A 19474-nucleotide genomic window follows, 5' to 3' on the forward strand; every position below is an offset into this window, starting at 1 on the left:
TGGTCAACGCCAACGTGAAAATGTGAGACTTTAATCTTAAAAATTTAAATTTTCAGTTTTTAGTGTTTTAATATTTAGAGAATGTGGTGACAAAGAGAAACAAAATTGCTTTGCAATACACTGAAAGGAGATCTGCCCGTGTGTTGTCCGAGTACGGTTTCATTTGCAAAAATGCCCCTGGAGAGTCGTTTTATGACTGTGAAGAAATGCCCATCAGGAACGAATTCTACCTTTTCAGATAGCTATCATCTGAAACTGGGTATTTGCAGAAAATGTCCTGCAGGTAATTGGTTTTAATTAAAGACATTTTACTGTGGGTTGCACAAATGTGTGTGTGTGTGTGTGTGTGTGTGTGTGTGTGTGTGTGTGTGTGTGTGTGTGTGTGTGTGTGTGTGTGTGTGTGTGTGTGTGTGTGTGTGTGTGTTTCTGTGCGTGCGTGTGTGCGTGTGTGTGTGTGTGTGTGTGTGTGTGTGTGTGTGTGTTTGTGTGTGTTTATTTGTGTGTGTGTGTTTGTGTGTGTGTGTGTGTGTGTGTGTGTGTGTGTCTGAGTGTGTCAAAATTTCTTTAAATTACTCTTTTAATGATAATCATATAGGTGGCTGGTATCAAGACGAAGCAGGACGGAAAGATTGCAAGAAATGTGTCAATGGTACATACGTAGAGCCACACAAAGCACCAGGTCAGACTCCTTTAGATTGCACGGTATGTCCGACTGGTACCAACACGAAGGTGCATGCGGCTTTCCGGGCCTGTCCGTGTCTCGACGGCTTCTACAGACTCGACAGATTCGGTCCGTGTATAGCATGTAATGCTACCTCAGAGGGGATCCTTTGTCGAAACGACTCTGCCATCGTCAAGAATGGCTACTGGTGGTCGTGGGACCACTCCAACTCTACAAACAAGCAAGAGCAATATGCTAAATTTATTGAAGAAATAAAATTTTACAATGATTCCTACAGCAATGAATCTGTAAGTTTTCGAGGAGATTTACCGATCGTTTATCGGTGTCCGTTGGAAAAGAGTTGCAAAGGAGGCATCACGGATGGAGATATGTGCTCGGAGGGATATGCTGGTCCGCTGTGTTCCCTATGCGACAACGGGTACTATTATTGGTCTAGTGAGTGCGTGAGATGTCCGCCTATCTGGCGCAGTGTTGTACAACTGGTTTGCGTCGTGTTGTTGCTTATTCTCTTTATGTTCGTTCTTTATAAATTAGAGAAGCTGGCGATGAAGGGGAGGCGAAACGCTGCGACGGTTGTCGATCAGATGGCCGCCAAAGTGAAGATAATTGTAGGATTCGTTCAAGTGATGGCGGGCGTCGTCTCGGCGTTGAGATACATACCGTGGCCTTCACTGCTGCTCGTTGCTGGCTCGTGGTTGAAGAGCATCGAGTTGAACGTCCTAGAAATGGCGAGCCCTTCGTGTATTAGCTCTCGTCTGAGACTGAATGCTTTGCAAAAGACCGTCGTCAATCTAGCTGTACAATTCGTGCTTCTTCTATTAGTGTTCGTATACTACTCGATGCGGTACCGTCTTGTACCGTGTTGTTGGCCACGTTTACGATGTGATGACCGCACACGCTCGCTAGCTCGAAAATCTTGCATGAGAAACAGCTGGTGGATTTTGTTTCTTTGTTATCCATCTGCGAGCGCTCAGATCATGGCCACTATTCCATACAAAGTGTGGACATGCCATCAGATATGTCATTACCGCGGTCAGCAGGATTGCCCTTGGTACTTAAAAGTCGACATGAGTATACAATGTGATTACTCTGCTGGTGAACATAAAGTTCTTTATGTGATTTGCTGGTCTATGTCTGTGTACGTACTTGTTCTACCGTTGCTGCTGTTGTGGGGTCTCTTTAGAAGGCATCGCATGGCAAAGGACCATCAAGTTTGTATCACAAATGATGACGATTTTGTTTCTCTTCGTGACAGACGCAGTAGTAGTAAAGACGATTTGCTCAAGTCACTCGACTTTCTGGATGAAAATTACGAGAGAAAGTTTTGGTTTGGGAATCACTGGAGATTGCTAGAAAATTCTTACTGACGTGTGGAATCGAATACTTTGGTGGCAGCAGTCTGTCTGGTGTGGCCATTGCAGCAATGATTGCTAACGTATTTCTCGTGCTTCACGCACACTTCAAACCAATCAAACGAAAATCAGAGCAGCTGCTGCAGCCTCTCTCCTTAATGGTCATTTCGCTCAGTCTCATGCTTGCAACTCTAATAGCTCTGCAAGAAGCGACCGCCAAGATCTCAGCTTCAGTAGATGAATACGACCGTCAAGTTTTCTCTGTCGTTGTGATGCTGGTCAACGGTCTCTTTGCCTTATGTATCTTGGGTATAGAAAAGTTGTCCGTCAAATCGTTGTGTCATATTTTTCATAATTTTTAATCTGTTGGTTGCAGGGCGTTTGTTATTTTGTGGCTGCAAAGCGATAAAAACAGTTCGCTCCGATAACGGTGGTTGCAACTTACTCCTATGGCTCATACATTTTGTCACAGATGAAGATTCTCTTGAAGAAAATTCGGTTGATGCGGCAGATTCCCAGCAAAATGTAACTGAGATGTTTGCTCTTGTAGACGACCAGTCCGAAGACAACTAATACTAAAATCTTATTCTTCAAATGTCGTGGCCATCCGATTATAGTTAGAAAATGGAGTTCTTTATAAGATTGTAGGATTTTGAGTAGCAGCTGATGTGTAAGTGTTATAGCACCTAAGGCAGGGAGTTAGAAGGTAGTGTACTAGTAACAACAGTAGCCAAGCATGCAGGCTTGTACCGCTTTTGTCATTTAGTCCAGTAATAATTTCTACTGAAATTTCCCTTTGGGCAAGTTGCCGATATTGTATGCTGTTGTTAGTAGCAGGACCGGCGGATGGCTTCTCCTCCTCCTCCTCTTCCTTCTCGATCCTCCTACCTCGCTGCCTGCTAAAAAACAGAAACGAAGTATCGAGCGCAAACAGCAAGAACTCGATAATCTCAAGAGCTCTTTGGTCGTCGAACCACTTGAGCTTGTCATTCATTTCGATTGCGTCATCGAGACAAAGTTGAAACTGTCGTTTGCACTTGACCTGGCGAGAGGCAGAGTTTCTCCACAACGTGAAACCGTCGAGAATCTATCGGGAAATTGTTTGCTGAGCTACAGATATGTGGAGAAGGTGGCAGATTTCGGGAGTGCATGCTTAGTCAAGACGGAAAATGTCGCCAGACAGCTGTACGAGGTTCCCCTTCCATAACTCAACCCTTTTGCTACTGGAACCAGAGAACGAACTTACTACCGCCATAAGAACCCGCCAGTGGACTGCTCCCTAAGTTTTCCGCTGTGACGACTATGTCACTCTAGCTAGTAGATGTCTACAGGTAAAGTAAATAAAATTTTGGGCCGTGGACTGACGTCAAATTTTGGCAGCCGCAAATGAACCGAATTGTATATAATTAAAATCACCTTAACTTTTACTTTAAATTTCACACATGCAGGCATGAGTGTCCGCACACGCACACACCACCGGCGTAGGAACCGGGGGGGAGGGATGAAGCTCACTGTAGGAATTGAAATTTTCTGTGCTGCTGGCTTCTGCAAATCTTTTTACGGTCTGGCAAGCGAGGTAGTTTTTGGCTCTACTCATGATGACATCCACTGTACAGCCCTCCCGCTCGTGAACATCTTCCTACGCCACTGCACAGACACACCTGAAACACAAAATCTGGAATTCCGTCAAAGTATTGACTTCGGCATCGCAGAAGTTTCCAGCATGAAGTGTGGTCATTGGCATTTGTAACAGGGCAATATTCAATGATTCCAGGTCTCGTTGTATGGTATCAACCTACCTGTTGTTTGGACCATGCTGATGTCGTTTCACAATATGCGTCTAGACACACGCGCGCACAGAACTCGCTAGATTCGAGTTCATAAGTGAAAACGGAATACGAAAACGTGGCAAGCATGAGGGCAGAAATCACAGGATGCAACACGATGTAATGTGTTTGCTTGTCTGTCTGCTTGTCTGATTTTTCCTTCATTTATCTCTCATTCTGTGTAAATCAATTAGTGAATTTACGTAATTTTGTAATTTTCATTTAATTAAATTAGTAAGTATTAGTGTTATAGTTTAACATTAATTTATTATGATTAATATCAATTTATTGTTATGTTTAATATCAATGTATTATTTATATTACTTTGATGCATTGTTTAATATTAATTTATTGTTATGTTTAAGATTAATTTATTGTTATGTTTAATGTTAATTTATTGTTAATTTTTAATATTAGTTAATTGTTATGTTTAATATTAATTTATTGTTATGTTTAATATTAATGTATTGCTATTTTTATATTAATTTATTATTAATGTTTAATATTAATTTTTGTATTGTTAATATTAATAATTTATATTAAATTTGTTGTGTTCTTTAATATCATTTTATAGGATGGTTTAGTACTCCACACAGTATCAAATGCATCATTACAGATGACGATGCTGCACAACGTCAGTCAAACACTTTAACATCTGAAGCTCTCAATGCACCAACATCTGATGCTTTTCCTGTTGTTGTTGTTCAACATCCAGCGACTGTTTAAACGGGTTATTCAGTCGATTACGTGACCTTCAGATGGAGGCAGTTGCAAGACTTGTGCGTTCAGAATCAAACACATGCACGTGTAGACTTTCCAGTAAACACGATTGTTGAGCCACTGCATGTAAGTATGTCTCAACTACAATTATTATTGATGTTAATATATTAGTTGGATGTCCTTGAAGTCCCAGACTATTAGCATAATAAATAAATTGGTAATAAATTATTAGTGTTTACTTGTGGTTATTTGTGTGTGTGTGTGTGTGTGTGTGTGTGTGTGTGTGTGTGTGTGTGTTTGTGTTCATGTGATGCATGCATGTCACGTGACGTGAAATGATTTTCTTCTAGGATGCTTGTTCTATAGCATCGTCGTTGTTACTACACACCAACAAATTAAAAGAAAGCAAGGAGACAATGCTGAGTCAAGCATCTTTCACTGATAATAACAAACTTTTATTGTTGAGCGAAATGATGGCAAAACGTAAGCAAGAGCTTCTTCAATCGTTGAAGGGAAAGAAGGGTGACGATCAATAATATTGTGTGATATAGTACTAGTTGATGATATAGGCTGTACTTGGTGGTCAACGCTGGAGGACAATATTGATATTAAAATAATTGTATATGACACACACACATTCCAGACTAAAGGTTGTTGATATTAATAAAAATCATTTAGAATGTATTGAGCAATTTGAGAGTAAATGTAAAAATGTTATAATAAAATTAAAAATAAATGTTTTGATAATATTACATTTATTTTAATTAATTAATTATGGAATTATGTATAATAATTTAATTTAAAGTGCATCACAAAGGTTTGGGTTTGCAAGCACAAACTCACGTCTCATTGATCGTCGCGTCTGCAGATGAATGGACGTTGTTATCTCGTAAACATTTTGTTAATTTATACTTACTGTTTACACATAGCGGCACGTGCGCTAAAGTAGACATGTGATCGTGAATCTACTATATAAAGCTCAAATTGTCTGTGTGTGTGTGTGTGTGTGTGTGTGTGTGTGTGTGTGTGTGTGTGCGTGTGTGTGTGTGTGTGTGTGTGTGTGTGTGTGTGTGTGTGTGTGTGTGTGTGTGTGTTCGCGTTTGGCGGCCACGTCTTTTGTCCGTTCGCAACATTCCAGTTCATTCGAATACACGCCCACACCAGTCCTGCGTAGACTGTATGCATCGTCGTCCTTCGCAAAGCTTCGAGCAATCGAATATCTCTTGCCGACGAAACTTACTCTTCTAGCGCTTTTTTCTCTCCAAATTCTAATTGCATTTGGACCGAATCCAACCTACACGTTTTCTTCACTAGGCGCTACACGGGGAGTTTGTCGATTTCTATCGAAACAACCGCGAAGATTAAGATTCGAATTCATTTGACACATCCGGGACCTCGCAACAATGATTGCGCGGTCCACAGACCTATCTTTACTCTACAGTATCTTGCCCGTACGAAGGACGGGCCATGTATAGTAGTAGGTCATATGACTGAGTAGCAGCGCTTTGTTCGCAACGTCGTGGAGTGGAGGGTAGAAATCTCTGGAAATTTGTAGAGAAAAGGAATTGTAAAGAGAGTTTTACGTTTGAAGGTGAGAATAAAGTTAGAAAGTGAGTAGGGAGGGGCAGTGACATGTTGGTAGAGTGTTGTCGGGTAGTCTTGTGTGGTTACACGTTCATGTGTTACTGTTATGTTAGAATGAGTGAGAGAGACATCACAGAATTGAATAGCCAGCTACTGGACGCTGTAAGGAGCAACTCACGTGATGAGGTCGAACGTCTTTGAATCAAGGAGCTGACGTGAATGCGTGTAATATATACAGGCGCGTACCCAGGATTTCTCTGGGGGTTTCCATATTAATATCAATAATATTGATCTGTTTATATTAATATCAATATTATTGATCTTAATAACTGTTTTTATATCAATATCTAGATTAATATTGATATTAATGGTTTAATTGATATTTGATATTTACTCTCATCTTTGTCCGCTTCGGCTGACTGTCAATTCGAGCCTCCGCTCCGAGGAGTCCATCTTCAGCAGCTGTAGGCCCTGTTACAAACTGCGACAATGTCAACTGACGCTTCATTCCTGACTAGCACGTGTAGCAGTTAGAAGACAGCACGTTAGACACGTGCTACAACATAGCCTCGAATTCCCAGACATCTGTGTACCGTTAGCGGCAACGCACACCTCTAGGGGGTTTCCGGGCAACCTGGAAACATGCCTGCGTACGCCACTGAATATATGTATGTTATTGATTGAGTAACTCGTTTTATTGTTGTTCATAGCAATTCACTCTAATGTAGGGCTGGACTGCATTGATGAAAGCTTGAAGGAATGGCTCTAAGTCATTAGTTGAGCTTTTGTTGTGTAGAGGGGCAGACGTTAACAGAACTAGTGTTGTGGTAAGTGTTGATAGTGAATGAATGAATGAAGAGAATGAGATTTAAATGATGTGATGAGATTTGTGATAGGACGGATATTGCAGTAGAGACAAACAATAAAACACAATTATTGTCATTACAGAGTAGAACTGCTCTAATGGAAGCAGCAGATTATGGTGATGATGAAATCGTTGATATTTTATTAACATCGAAAGCAAATGCTGAACAGAAGGATGTGGTGAGTGTTTCCATGTGTTGCAGTTGAACTGTTGTATGTGTTGATGTGATGTATGGTAATAATAATTACAAACATAGGTACAGTACAACACGCGTATGTGTAAATGCAATATCCTGATTTCAGTATCACTTTCTATCTACTTCTGGACCAAAAAGAAATCATCAACATTTTATGCTCCGCCCCAAAAAGTAACCATTAATTTATTACTGGTTGGGTAGTGGAGACAGCAGGCATGATCCATGAACAAACGTCTTCGTTACTAAGTACAACAGAAATGTCCTTTGCTCATCATCATTGGATAATTGCCAATCTTGGCATGTGTACCACAGCCAGATGATGAACAACACTAGTGTTGTAGAACGCATTGAAAGAGGGGCGTTGCCGACATGCAGTAACAGCAGCAAATGGCGAATGGTCGGCAGTTACTTTCCCGTACGTCTAGAGAGCAACTAATACAACGTACAATGTTAATTAATTATAACATTACGTCCAGATTCCTTTGAAATGTCTACAAAGAATTCTGCAGGCGCTACAAATTAGTTTATTGACATGGGTATCACCTACATAAAGTGGGCTCGCCTGCACCATCCGTAACATAGTTGCTGCGACAAAGTCTATAAGCTGCTCAGTTAGGAACCGGAAGTCGCCGACCTTTTCCTGTTTTTACGCAAGAACTATAACAACAATAGGTCTGGCTGTCGCTATGATGGAAAGCCTGCTGCTGCACTGTGGTTCAAGCCAAGTGTGCACTTTCTAGAATCCTTTCTAATGACTTTCGATGTATTCTAGCTTCGATCAGACCCCGACGCTATTCGAAACCCTATCCAAGCTACCAATTAACATTTCTTGTGGTAGCTATGCACAAACAAAAATTCCCTACTGTCGCGTTATAGTATAGTACTTAAAGAAGGTAACTCGTCAAGTCTGGTACAATGAATTTAACGGCGATTGTTAGCTGAGACTTCCCGGACACAGACGTTAGGAGTCGGTCACTTTTAACCGTCCGGGGGACGTTTTGCTGGGAGGGGGCATGAATTTTTTCTGAAGTAGGCAGGAGTCACAATATTTTAGAGACTTATGTATTGGGGTTACAATTTTTTAGAAACCATTTCAGTTTAAATGCCTAGCAGACAAGCACCTTATCTCAATACTTAATTAATTAAGAAAACTGGTGTGTGTGTGTGTGTGTGTGTGTGTGTGTGTGCGCGCGCGCGCGTGTGTGTTGCATCTCAGTATATTAATGCCATTTTTCGTGACAATATCCTTACTGTCATCACATACAGATTGGTACTCTAGACGCAGTACGTATTGTGCATAGGAAGGCATGCATGGCTATTCCGCTATATACTATAGTGAATTCTGCCTTTCGCTAAATGCAACCGTAATTGGTACTTCTTGATTCGCAGCATGCGACACACGCGTCCATACCTACAGAGGTAGACGACATGCTGTCACAGACGCACAACATTCACATGCATGCACAAAGAGTGCATTTCTCTGTCCCGTACACGAAGCACGGCTTACATGTATTTTTCAAAAAATTAAATTAACAATTCTATACTGTGACTATTTGCAATTATCATAATGACTCATTGCAGTCACTCATCATCTTCATATTCCTCTTTCGCTTTCTCATCTGAAGGAAGAGGAGGTGGAGGAGGTGGAGGAGATGAAGAGGTGGAGGAGGTGGGGAGTTGGAGGACGTGTGTGTGTGTGTGTGTGTGTGTGTGTGTGTGTGTGTGTGTGTGTGTGTGTGTGTGTGTGTGTGTGTGTGTGTGTGTTTGCGTGTGTATGTGCGTGCGCGCGCGCGTGTGTGCGCGTGCGTGCGTGCGTCTGTCGGATGTGACATGGCGGCGGCCACAGTACACTGTGTTGTGTAGTTGCTTGCCTCCGTCCGACTACCTCTGACTCAAGATGCCCGATAAGATCTACAACGATGGACAAAGAGTACGGCAAACGGAAGACGTCGAATGAGATGACCATTCTTAGCGCGAGCCAAGGTCGTCGGATTGATGGCGTCACCCAAACTCTGTCGTTCCTGGACAACTGCAGACGTCTTGCAAGCCTCTCAGTTTGCTAATTATGAACCAAGAGCAGAAACAGGATTTTTTTGGATCTACAGACCTTGGACTTTGCCGTTTTGCTTCCCTTATGGGGATAGAGTGACCTTTCTAAGGCAGCGAGGTAGGAGGATCGAGAAGGAAGAGGAGGAAGAGGAGGAGGAGGAGGAGGAGATCCCATTCGCCGTCCTTGGTACTAACAACAACAAGAATATCAGCAACTTGCCTAAAGAGGAAATTTCAATAAAAATTATTATTGTGCTAAATGATCAAAAGCGGTACAAGCTTGCATGCATGGCTACTGTTATTACTAGTAGACTACTTTCTAACTCACTGCCTTCCGTGTTATAACGCTTATACATCAGCTGCTATTCAAAATCCTACAATCTTATAAAGAACGCCATTTTCTAACTATAATCGAATGGCCACGACATTTGAAGAATAAGATTTTAGCATTAGTTGTCTTCGAACTCGTCGTCTACAAGAGCAAACATTTCGGTTACATTTTGCTGGGAATCTGCCGCAACAACCGAATTTTCTTCACGAGAATCTTCATCTGTGACAAAATGTATGAGCCATAGGAGTAAGTTGCAACCACCGTTATCGGAGCGAACTGTTTTCAACGCTTTGTAGCCACAAAATACCAAACGTCCTACCAGCAACAGATATAATATTATGAAAAATATGACACAACAATTTGCCGGACAACTTTTCTGTACCTAAGATACATAAGGCAAAGAGACCGTTGACCAGCATCACAACGACAGAGAAAACTCGACGGTCGTATTCATCTACTGAAGCCGAGATCTTGGCGGTCGCTTCTTGCAGAGCTATTAGAGTTGCAAGCATGAGACTGAGCGAAATGACCATTAAGGAGAGAAGCTGCAGCAGCTGCTCTGATTTTCGTTTGATTGGTTTGAAGTGTGCGTGAAGCACGAGAAATACGTTAGCAATCATTGCTGCAATGGCCACACCAGACAGACTGCTGCCACCAAAGTATTCGATTCCACACGTCAGTAAGAATTTTCTAGCAATCTCCAGTGATTCCCAAAACCAAAACTTTCTCTCGTAATTTTCATCCAGAAAGTCGAGTGACTTGAGCAAATCATCTTTACTACTACTGCGTCTGTCACAAAGAATAACAAAATCGTCATCATTTGTGATACAAACTTGATGGTCCTTTGTCATACGATGCCTCTTAAAGAGACCCCACAACAGCAGCAACGGTAGAACAAGTACGTACACAGACATAGACCAGCAAATCACATAAAGAACTTTATGTTCACCAGCAGAGTAATCACATTGTATACTCATGTCGACTTTTAAGTACCAAGGGCAATCCTGCTGACCACGGTAATGACATATCTGATGGCATGTCCACACTTTGTATGGTATAGTGGCCATGATCTGAGCGCTCGCAGATGGATCACAAAGAAACAAAATCCACCAGCTGTTTCTCATGCAAGATTTCCGAGCTAGCGAGCGTGTGCGGTCATCACATCGTAAACGTGGCCAACAACACGGTACAAGACGGTACCGCATCGAGTAGTATACAAACACTAATAGGAGAAGCACGAATTGTACAGCTAGATTAACGACGGTCTTTTGCAAAGCATTCAGTCTCAGACGAGAGCTAATACACGAAGGGCTCGCCATTTCTATGACGTTCAACTCGATGCTCTTCAACCACGAGCCAGCAACGAGCAGCAGTGATGGCCACGGTATGTATCTCAACGCCGAGACGACGCCCGCCATCACTTGAACGAATCCTACAATTATCTTCACTTTGGCGGCCATCTGATCGACAACCGTCGCAGCGTTTCGCCTCCCCTTCATAGCCAGCTTCTCTAATTTATAAAGAACGAACATAAAGAGAATAAGCAACAACACGACGCAAACCAGTTGTACAACACTGCGCCAGATAGGCGGACATCTCACGCACTCACTAGGCCAATAATAGTACCCGTTGTCGCATAGGGAACACAGCGGACCAGCATATCCCTCCGAGCACATATCTCCATCCGTGACGCCTCCTTTGCAACTCTTTTCCAACGGACACCGATAAACGATCGGTAAATCTCCTCGAAAACTACAGATTCATTGCTGTAGGAATCATTGTAAAATTGTATTTCTTCAATAAATTTAGCATATTGCTCTTGCTTGTTTGTAGAGTTGGAGTGTTCCCCGACCACCAGTAGCCATTCTTGACGATGGCAGAGTCGTTTCGACAAAGGATCCCCTCCGAGGTAGCATTACATGCTATACACGGACCGAATCTGTCGAGTCTGTAGAAGCCGTCGAGACACGGACAGGCCCGGAAAGCCGCATGCACTTTCGTGTTGGTACCAGTCGGACATACTGTGCAATCTAAAGGACTCTGACCTGGAGCTTTGTGGGGCTCTACGTATGTACCATTGACACATTTCTTGCAATCTTTCTGTCCTGCTTCGTCTTGATACCAACCACCTATATAATTATCATTAAAGACGCAATTTAAAATTTTTTCAAACACATAGACACACAGACACACAGACACACAGACAAACACACACACACACACACACACACACACACACACACACACACACACACACACACACACACACAACACAACACACACGCACACACACACACACACACACACACACACACACACACACACACACACACACACATTTGTGCAAGCCACAGTAAAATGTCTTTAATTAAACCAATTACCTGCAGGACATTTTTTGCAAATACCCAGTTTCAGAAGATAGCTATTTGAATAGGTAGAATTCGTTCCCGATGGGCATTCATCACAGTCAAAATACGGCTCTCCAGGGACATTTTTGCAAATAAAACCGTACTCGGACAACACACGGGCAGATGCCCTTTCAGTGTATTGCAAAGCAATTTTGTTTCTCTTCGTCACACATTCTCTAAATAATTGAAACACTAAAAACAGAAAATTCAATTTTTAAGATTAAAGTTTCACATTTTTACGTTGGCGTGGACCATTGGCAGTCTCTTCAAATTGCAGCAATTCAGCCAACTGAGACAATAAATTTTCAGATATTGAAAGGTGAATTTGTTCCGTATAGTCACTTACACAGTGCAATTGCCCAGTGGAGCAAATATGTCAAATGGCAAGGACGTCAAATTGCTCTCAATCAAATATCTTAAATGGAAATTAAGTCAAATATTGAAAATACCAATGATTTATATTTTACTTACAATTTGTTTAAGACGGTTAGGTCTCTGAATGATCCTGCTTTTACTGTTGTTATTCTGTTTCTCATAATATTTCTGTGTCATCATAGAAAAATGGTTAGAGTAAAGGTCACGCGCGAGGAACCAAACTCAGTAATTCGTACAATTCTCGAAGAGACTGCAGGCCAGAGAAAAAGTAGCTTTCGATTGTGGTCAAGTGATTCCCGATGAGAAATCTGTAAAAAGCTTGATATAGTGTACATACTTATAATTATCACCTTGTCACTCTATCTTCTACTATAGTAGCTGTTGCCAATAATTTCTCATAAATGTATGTATTAATAATTAGTAGTATTAAATGCAAGGCACTAAGTTGAACTACAGTATGCTAATGCTTTCTGTGTACTTAAAATATTAAAATACAAAAATTTAGAATTGGTATCTGCTCGAAACCGGATGGTACCACATGACAAATGTCAAATATATATAAACAGAATTGGTTTGGCATTGATTCAAGTTCACACTCAAATACCAATACACACACAGTGACCCGCATACTCACACACACACACACACACACACACACACACACACACACACACACACACACACACACACACACACACACACACACACACACACACACACACACACAAACACGTTCATACATACACACTACACATGCACGCACCCATTATCAAATTAATAATTAAGAATACCCACACTAGACGACAGCAGGACTTACAATCTCGTCAGGAATAGCTGTTTAGACAAGCTCCGAGGTAGGAACTTCAAATTATTGAATGACAAATCTCTAACCACAAACCAAATCAAGATTAGCGAAATTGTATATACGTCATGTATTTCATAGTAGCTTACACATCTCCAAAGACAGTAACTGTTTCAAAAAAGGACTCTTCTATCGTAGTCAAACGGTTGCTTTGTAGTCGCCTGTGTTAGCAATCAAAGCATTCCTAAGTTACTAAAACAACAATCAATAATATTACAGAGTATAAATCCATTGCATCTCTTTGAACACTGAGCCACTGATTGAAGTCAAGTAGTTGAAAGTGAGGTCTCTATATGAAAACATTGCAACATCTTAGGTTAGCAATACAAATATGCTATATGCCTGTGTACATGTTAATAATTGCCTTTTCTGTGCTATTAAAAACTCCAGGGGGTAGATCAGTTACATCATTAGATGAAATATCCCTTTTAAAATATCAATTTTTTGTATAAGCAACGAACAACTGTTCTAAATTTATTCAATTTTATGTACAATTTTTGAAGACTTGGAAGCCTTCTGAACGCTTTTGGATTAACTTGCTTGATGCCACAGTTACTGATGTCTCTTGAAAATAGAAGGTGACAAAGCATTTATAATGAAATTTGATAATCAAAATTTAAAGTAGATGTAATTCTTACAGTTCGGAAAGATAAGGCAGATCGAGAAATTCTTCTTGTAGCTCCAGCAAGTAATTATGGTGTGCATAAATAGTTCTAAATATTTATAAAATTTAAAATTAATATAAAATTATATCAATAATAATAATTTCAGTTAGAGCCAACACTTACAACTGCCAATTTTTGGATCCAAGATTTTTGAGAGTGTTTAAAGATTTTCCGTCTAGTCTGTTGTGTTGTAGCTCTCTACGTAATGCAATAGCAAAAACAGTTTCTAACGGACGCACGCACGCACGCACGCACACGCACACACTCACACACACACTCACACACGATTAAACACGTACTTAAACACATTGATTACTATATCACAAAAACAAAACAAAAAAACACAACAACTACAACAACAGCAAAATCCTGACAACGTACTAACAATATGGTCAGCATAGGCAAGTCAACAATAGCTCCACTTTCAATTCGAAGACCATCAGCCAGAGAATGTAATTTTCTTTACGTAAATAGACTAAACGTTAGTAAAGTTAGCACTCTCACTCTTCTTCTCACAACTTAGCCTTACAACTGACGTAAACGTGGTAAGCCTGCCAAATCACCAAATTTGATTGTGTGAATACTGTTCCTGCTCAATACACTAAAAATAATATTTGTCATTTAATATCAAAATTAGAAAGCAATAATTAACTTACAGTTCTTCTAGTTTGTATTCAGCCAGAACAGAGTCTGACTTCCTTTCAAAAAATTCAGTCACAGATGTGATAAAGTTGTCGACTAGCTGCCTTTAATTGATTAAATAGAAAAAAAGAAAACGGATCAGCAGTCAACATATCATTTTCTATTTCAATTATAATATATCTCAGTGTATTTACTTACAGTTTGACTGTGCTTCTAGGTGTCAGAAATGGAGCAGATAGATAGTTGGCATTACCATTTCTAGAAGGAGCAAAGTACTATCGATTTCAATTGGCAGTAATTTGATGCGACGTTGTACGTAATTGGAGTCTTATTTGCACAATAGCATGCACATTATTGTCAAACGCCACAATAAGATATATTAGCACGGAATACATAAATTGATATAAATTACAATTTTAAAAATTTCGATAAATTTCTAGGTGAATCAAGTGCTCAACATTTAGAATTTAAAATTACCATGATATCAAATTCTGATATAAATTTATCATATTTTAAACAATTAAATAATGGGGGTTTTAAATAATTATTTGATTGAGTTAGCATAAATTTCAATATTCCTTAAATCAAACTAACATTCGCCTTAGCTACACAACATTACATCAAAACAGTGAAATACTAAAAGTTAGTCTACAGTTTTAAAAGCAAATATTTGTACGCAAAGATGCAAAGTAAGCATGAATTTATGCATGCTCAAAAAGTATTACAAATATCCGATGTTTTCAGATAATAAAAAATATATTTATAATAATAAAAGTTTTATGCCATATAATGTATTCTATTTATATTGCATAACGTGTAGTTTTCTAAAGACTCGTAAGAATAATTGGGTATCTGAATATCAGAAACGAATTGTTATAAAGTCATTGATCAATTATATATAGTAATGTAACAGTATCGCTGCAAAACTGTAGATATATGTTATAATTAATAAAAATTGCGTAACAGGATTATATTTTGAATCTATCTGTTCATAATTGCCTTGTCTCCAACGTAAGTTTAGTGTAATGGTCATGCATTTTGTTAGTCAGACACATGCACCTGTTGCTATTCTAACAGTCAAATTATGTCAACGTATTAAATGTCTAAGAGTGGTTTTGATGACATTTATTATTTACACAGTACATTAAGTTGATTAACTAGATTGATGTAGATCATGAAAATAGAGATAGTAGGCCCGGATACAGGAATTTTTGAAAGAGGGGTTTGACGTTGTAGCAGTTATTTATAGCATAAGTAATTTTCTCTTTTCTAATGAAATTATATGAAATTATTGAACCACGCCTATTGGAAAAGAGGGGTTTCAACCCCCTGAACTCTCTATCTGGATCCGGGCCTGGGCAGTTTACTAGAATAATTAGTGAGAAGAAAGTAAATACAACTTCTGTCTCAGCCTTACATTAGCTGGAGTCTCTGAAACGCCAAGAAGTAGTCACGATCAACGTGCGAGACACTGCAATTTCTAAACGTGCTAGATAAAACACAACATATGGTCTAGAAAAACAAAAACATACGGACTAGATAAAGACACAACATACGGTGTAATTCAATAGCACTCAAATGGTAATTAACTTTTAGGATACACTAGACTACTGTACCGGTAATAAAAACCTGTTCTTACAAAGCCACGAGGTCGGCGAAAGGAAAGCTGTCGGCTGCTGGTAAGCCACTGCTAAAGTCTCTGTCGCTACAATCTACAGATCTGGCAGGATAGTTGCAGTCACACACTCTACATCCCCTTTCTGTCCAACTTTGTGGCCAATCGCGTTCCGGCGATGAAAGAGAGTGTGAAATTGGTTGAGTATTAGAACAGTTAGTTGTTCGCATCTCGAACCACAGCCAGATGATGGACAACACTAGTGTTGTAGAACGCATTGAAAGAGGGGCGTTGTAGACATGCAGTGGGTAACGGCGAATGGTCAACAGTTAGTTCCCGTACGTCTAGAGATCAAATAGCACAACGTAGAATGGGTATATTAATTATAACATTACGTAGAGATTTCTTCCAAATGTCTACAAAGAATTCTGCAGGCACTACAAATTGGTTCATTGACATGGATATCACTTACCTAAAGTGGGTTCACCTCCATCATCCGTAACTTCGTTGCTGCGACAAAGTCTGCTGCTAAGTTCTAAAAACTGGAAGTCGCTGAACTTTTTTCTGTTTTACACAAGAACAAAAAGAACAGTAGGTCTAGCTGTCGCTATGATGGAAAGCCTGCTGCTGCACTGTGGTTCATGCCTAGCCTCGACACTAGGCCTCCCTTTTCTGTCGGTGGTCCGACCGCGCGAGGATAGCAACGGGACTGTATCACGTGATGTTCTCTCCGAAAAGCAAAGGAAGGTCTAGTAACTCATTATGTCACGTGACAAGCTAGCTTGTCACCTGATCTATTTTGCAAATGATGATTGGTTGACTCTAGATCACATTTGAGTTACTTCCTGATTATTTCCTTTGATATGCAGTGCTCTCTAAGCATTTAGGTAATTATGAAAACAAATCTCTAGATGCCAAAGGTGTCAATTAGTTCTAACAAAGGTGCTATTATCACACAATCGCCTACTAGTAGCGCTGCAGGTGTCGTTTGGCCTCTCACGCGCTATCATCTCTGTTCCGTCAAGATCGTTCTTGTTTGTTTCTTCGATCGCTATGGAGCCAAAGTATCACAGTGCCGGTATTCTTCAACAGAAAGATCACCGAGAGAGGAGAGCACAGTGGTAAGACACAGGGCCATAGGAGCCGGTGCGGCTGGTGCGGCCATGGCCGCACCACTTTTTGTAGCCTCGCCTAGCCAGACCCTTCTCTGCGCCCATGGCCGCACTTTAACGCGCACTAAATTAAAAGCCACGCCCTTTACCGTGCGTTAGGCCGTACCACTTTTTATTTGCTTCCTACGGGCCTGAGACAGGCTCGTGTACAAAAGCTTCTTGTGCACTACGTCTAGCGACCAACGAATCGTTTGGATGCGTGTGTTCGTCTAGGTAGGTTGCAAACAGTATTCCAGTATTCTCCCGACATCGCTGCGAGCGAAGGTATCTCTGTCAGTCGCATGCAGCGGTTGCTTCTGGAGGAATTCCAAGCAGACATCAGTCATGTAGAAATTTCACGCATTGTGGCAGTGGCTTTCCCGGCAGCGCGACGAAAGTTTAATTATAAGATTAAAGCGTATGTGTACAGTTGTTTTGTCCCTATTGCGTCGTCTTCTTCTACTCAACCGCAGCAGACGGAGTAATTGCACTCTGCCTGCGCGTCTTTACACCCTCTTGTTCCACTGCCTTCGATGACAGACGATCAACTAAGCAGGAGTGCGCCAGCGATGCAATGGAACCCATCAGCAGGAACTGGCCTCCAGTCACTGGACTCAACCATCGACTGGAGTCAGGTAGAAGAGGTATCGGTGGCCGAATTGGAAGCTGTAGGTCATAGCGAATGTCAGTCTCTTTTGCATGGTCCTCTGTCCCGTCAGACTTGTCGACGTTTTCTGTACGTGAGATTCACAGCACATTTCAGCACTGTAGTCCACGCTTATGGAAGCTTTTAGGGAGATTATCCACACCACATCCGTCCGCTGAAACCAGCATAAGTGCATGCAACTATAGCAACTTCTCTGCTATTGAAATCCAGGCAACCTAGGAGTAGTGGGCTACAGCTGCTGACGACATTCCTACTTATAGCGAAAGGCACCCAGAAACAGGTCATTACCAAGCTGAACCACCTTGGCGTGTGCCTTTCCTACCAGCATGGTTGGCGGCGGTTGAAGCAGATCGCTGAAGACGAAGGACAAGTGCAGCAATTAGTGCAACAACCCATTCTTTGGGTTTATGATAATTTGAACATTTCTACAGGGCTTCGTCATGAGAGAAGTGGTGAGTGAAATGCATTCATGCACGGCTCGTAGAATAGAATTCGAAGAATCTCCGTGTTCAACTTTATAGGGTTGAAACCCAACGTGTGGAACATGACTACCCGTCTACTTGTTAAATTGAGATGCCTCCCTGAAGTATGGGATAACAAGCCACAGGTTAATTAATTCTCTAATTTAATCGTTGATTGATTTATTAATTTTCTATGTACACTTGTGTTGACTGTAGATGAGAAGAGCTGACTTGAACCCTGCTGACATATTGCCCAGTGATGGTGATGGTCAGCAGCTATGGGACAGTGCTGTGGAATTCATAGAGAATTTCATGGTTAAAAATTTTTAGTGTCTCCATCACTTGAAATCATCAGGCATCTCTCACCAAAAGTCAATAACAAAGTCAGAGGTCATTGCCTTGGACATTCTTGACATTGATTAATCATCAACCGACAACAACATTGCGATCTTGGAATGGTTTTGCAGAGATGTAAACAAATCTCAACCTTCACTACAGGTATAGCTATACAATGTGGTTAACACATCAATAAACTATTCTGTAAGATTGGATGTATGTAGGTAGTAGTTGGAGACCAGAAAACCTGCAGCAATATCAGAGGAGCCAAGAAACTGAGAACCTACAAAAGGGAATTTATGCATCAACTGCAGTGGGCTTGTGAGTCTCCAGGTATGGAACTTCATTTGCTTAATATGATGCCATATTAAATTAATGCTTTCTCACTTTATATATAAAGTCATTTATTAGTAATTAAATTAATAAATTAAATTAAATTAACTGTTGTTCCAGTCAAGTGTCCTTTTAGCATACTGCTGTTTGTCTTCAGTTTTTACCTGCTTGTATCCCTGAGTAATGAATGATTAATGTCTCTATTTTCTCCTTTTGTGCACCATGCATTGTTATTTCTTTACTTAATATATATATATATATATATATATATATATATATATATAGTTATGTTTCAATTTAATGAATTTGTTACTTTTCTAACTAAGACATGTTGTTCCATGATTTTTCAGATAG

At 40.5% G+C, this 19474-nt stretch overlaps 3 protein-coding genes and 1 long non-coding RNA gene across 4 annotated transcripts; 2 read left to right on the forward strand and 2 right to left on the reverse strand.

The window, feature by feature from the left end:
• The first annotated feature begins 171 nt into the window (after positions 1-171).
• Positions 172-2049, forward strand: LOC134187644 (uncharacterized). The gene is made up of 2 exons (XM_062655795.1): positions 172-283; positions 596-2049. The coding sequence occupies exons 1-2, from the start codon at positions 172-174 to the stop codon at positions 2047-2049; spliced, it is 1566 nt and encodes a 521-aa protein (XP_062511779.1).
• Positions 2050-2079: 30 nt separating this feature from the next.
• Positions 2080-2817, forward strand: LOC134188354 (uncharacterized). The gene is made up of 2 exons (XM_062656547.1): positions 2080-2343; positions 2411-2817. The coding sequence occupies exons 1-2, from the start codon at positions 2106-2108 to the stop codon at positions 2605-2607; spliced, it is 435 nt and encodes a 144-aa protein (XP_062512531.1). The 5' UTR covers positions 2080-2105; the 3' UTR covers positions 2608-2817.
• A 6678-nt stretch (positions 2818-9495) lies between these two features.
• On the reverse strand, positions 9496-10623 carry LOC134188188 (uncharacterized). The gene is made up of 2 exons (XM_062656391.1): positions 9988-10623; positions 9496-9920 (listed from the first exon to the last, which is right to left on the reverse strand). The coding sequence occupies exons 1-2, from the start codon at positions 10580-10582 to the stop codon at positions 9724-9726; spliced, it is 792 nt and encodes a 263-aa protein (XP_062512375.1). The 5' UTR covers positions 10583-10623; the 3' UTR covers positions 9496-9723.
• Positions 10624-12359: 1736 nt separating this feature from the next.
• On the reverse strand, positions 12360-13494 carry LOC134187517 (uncharacterized). The gene is made up of 5 exons (XR_009971126.1): positions 13340-13494; positions 13206-13274; positions 12625-12696; positions 12485-12556; positions 12360-12428 (listed from the first exon to the last, which is right to left on the reverse strand). It is a non-coding gene; the product is annotated as an uncharacterized LOC134187517 (long non-coding RNA).
• Between the last annotated feature and the right edge of the window lie 5980 nt (positions 13495-19474).

Source organism: Corticium candelabrum, chromosome 12, assembly GCF_963422355.1.
Source record: "Corticium candelabrum chromosome 12, ooCorCand1.1, whole genome shotgun sequence".
Taxonomy (NCBI): Eukaryota; Metazoa; Porifera; class Homoscleromorpha; order Homosclerophorida; family Plakinidae; genus Corticium; species Corticium candelabrum.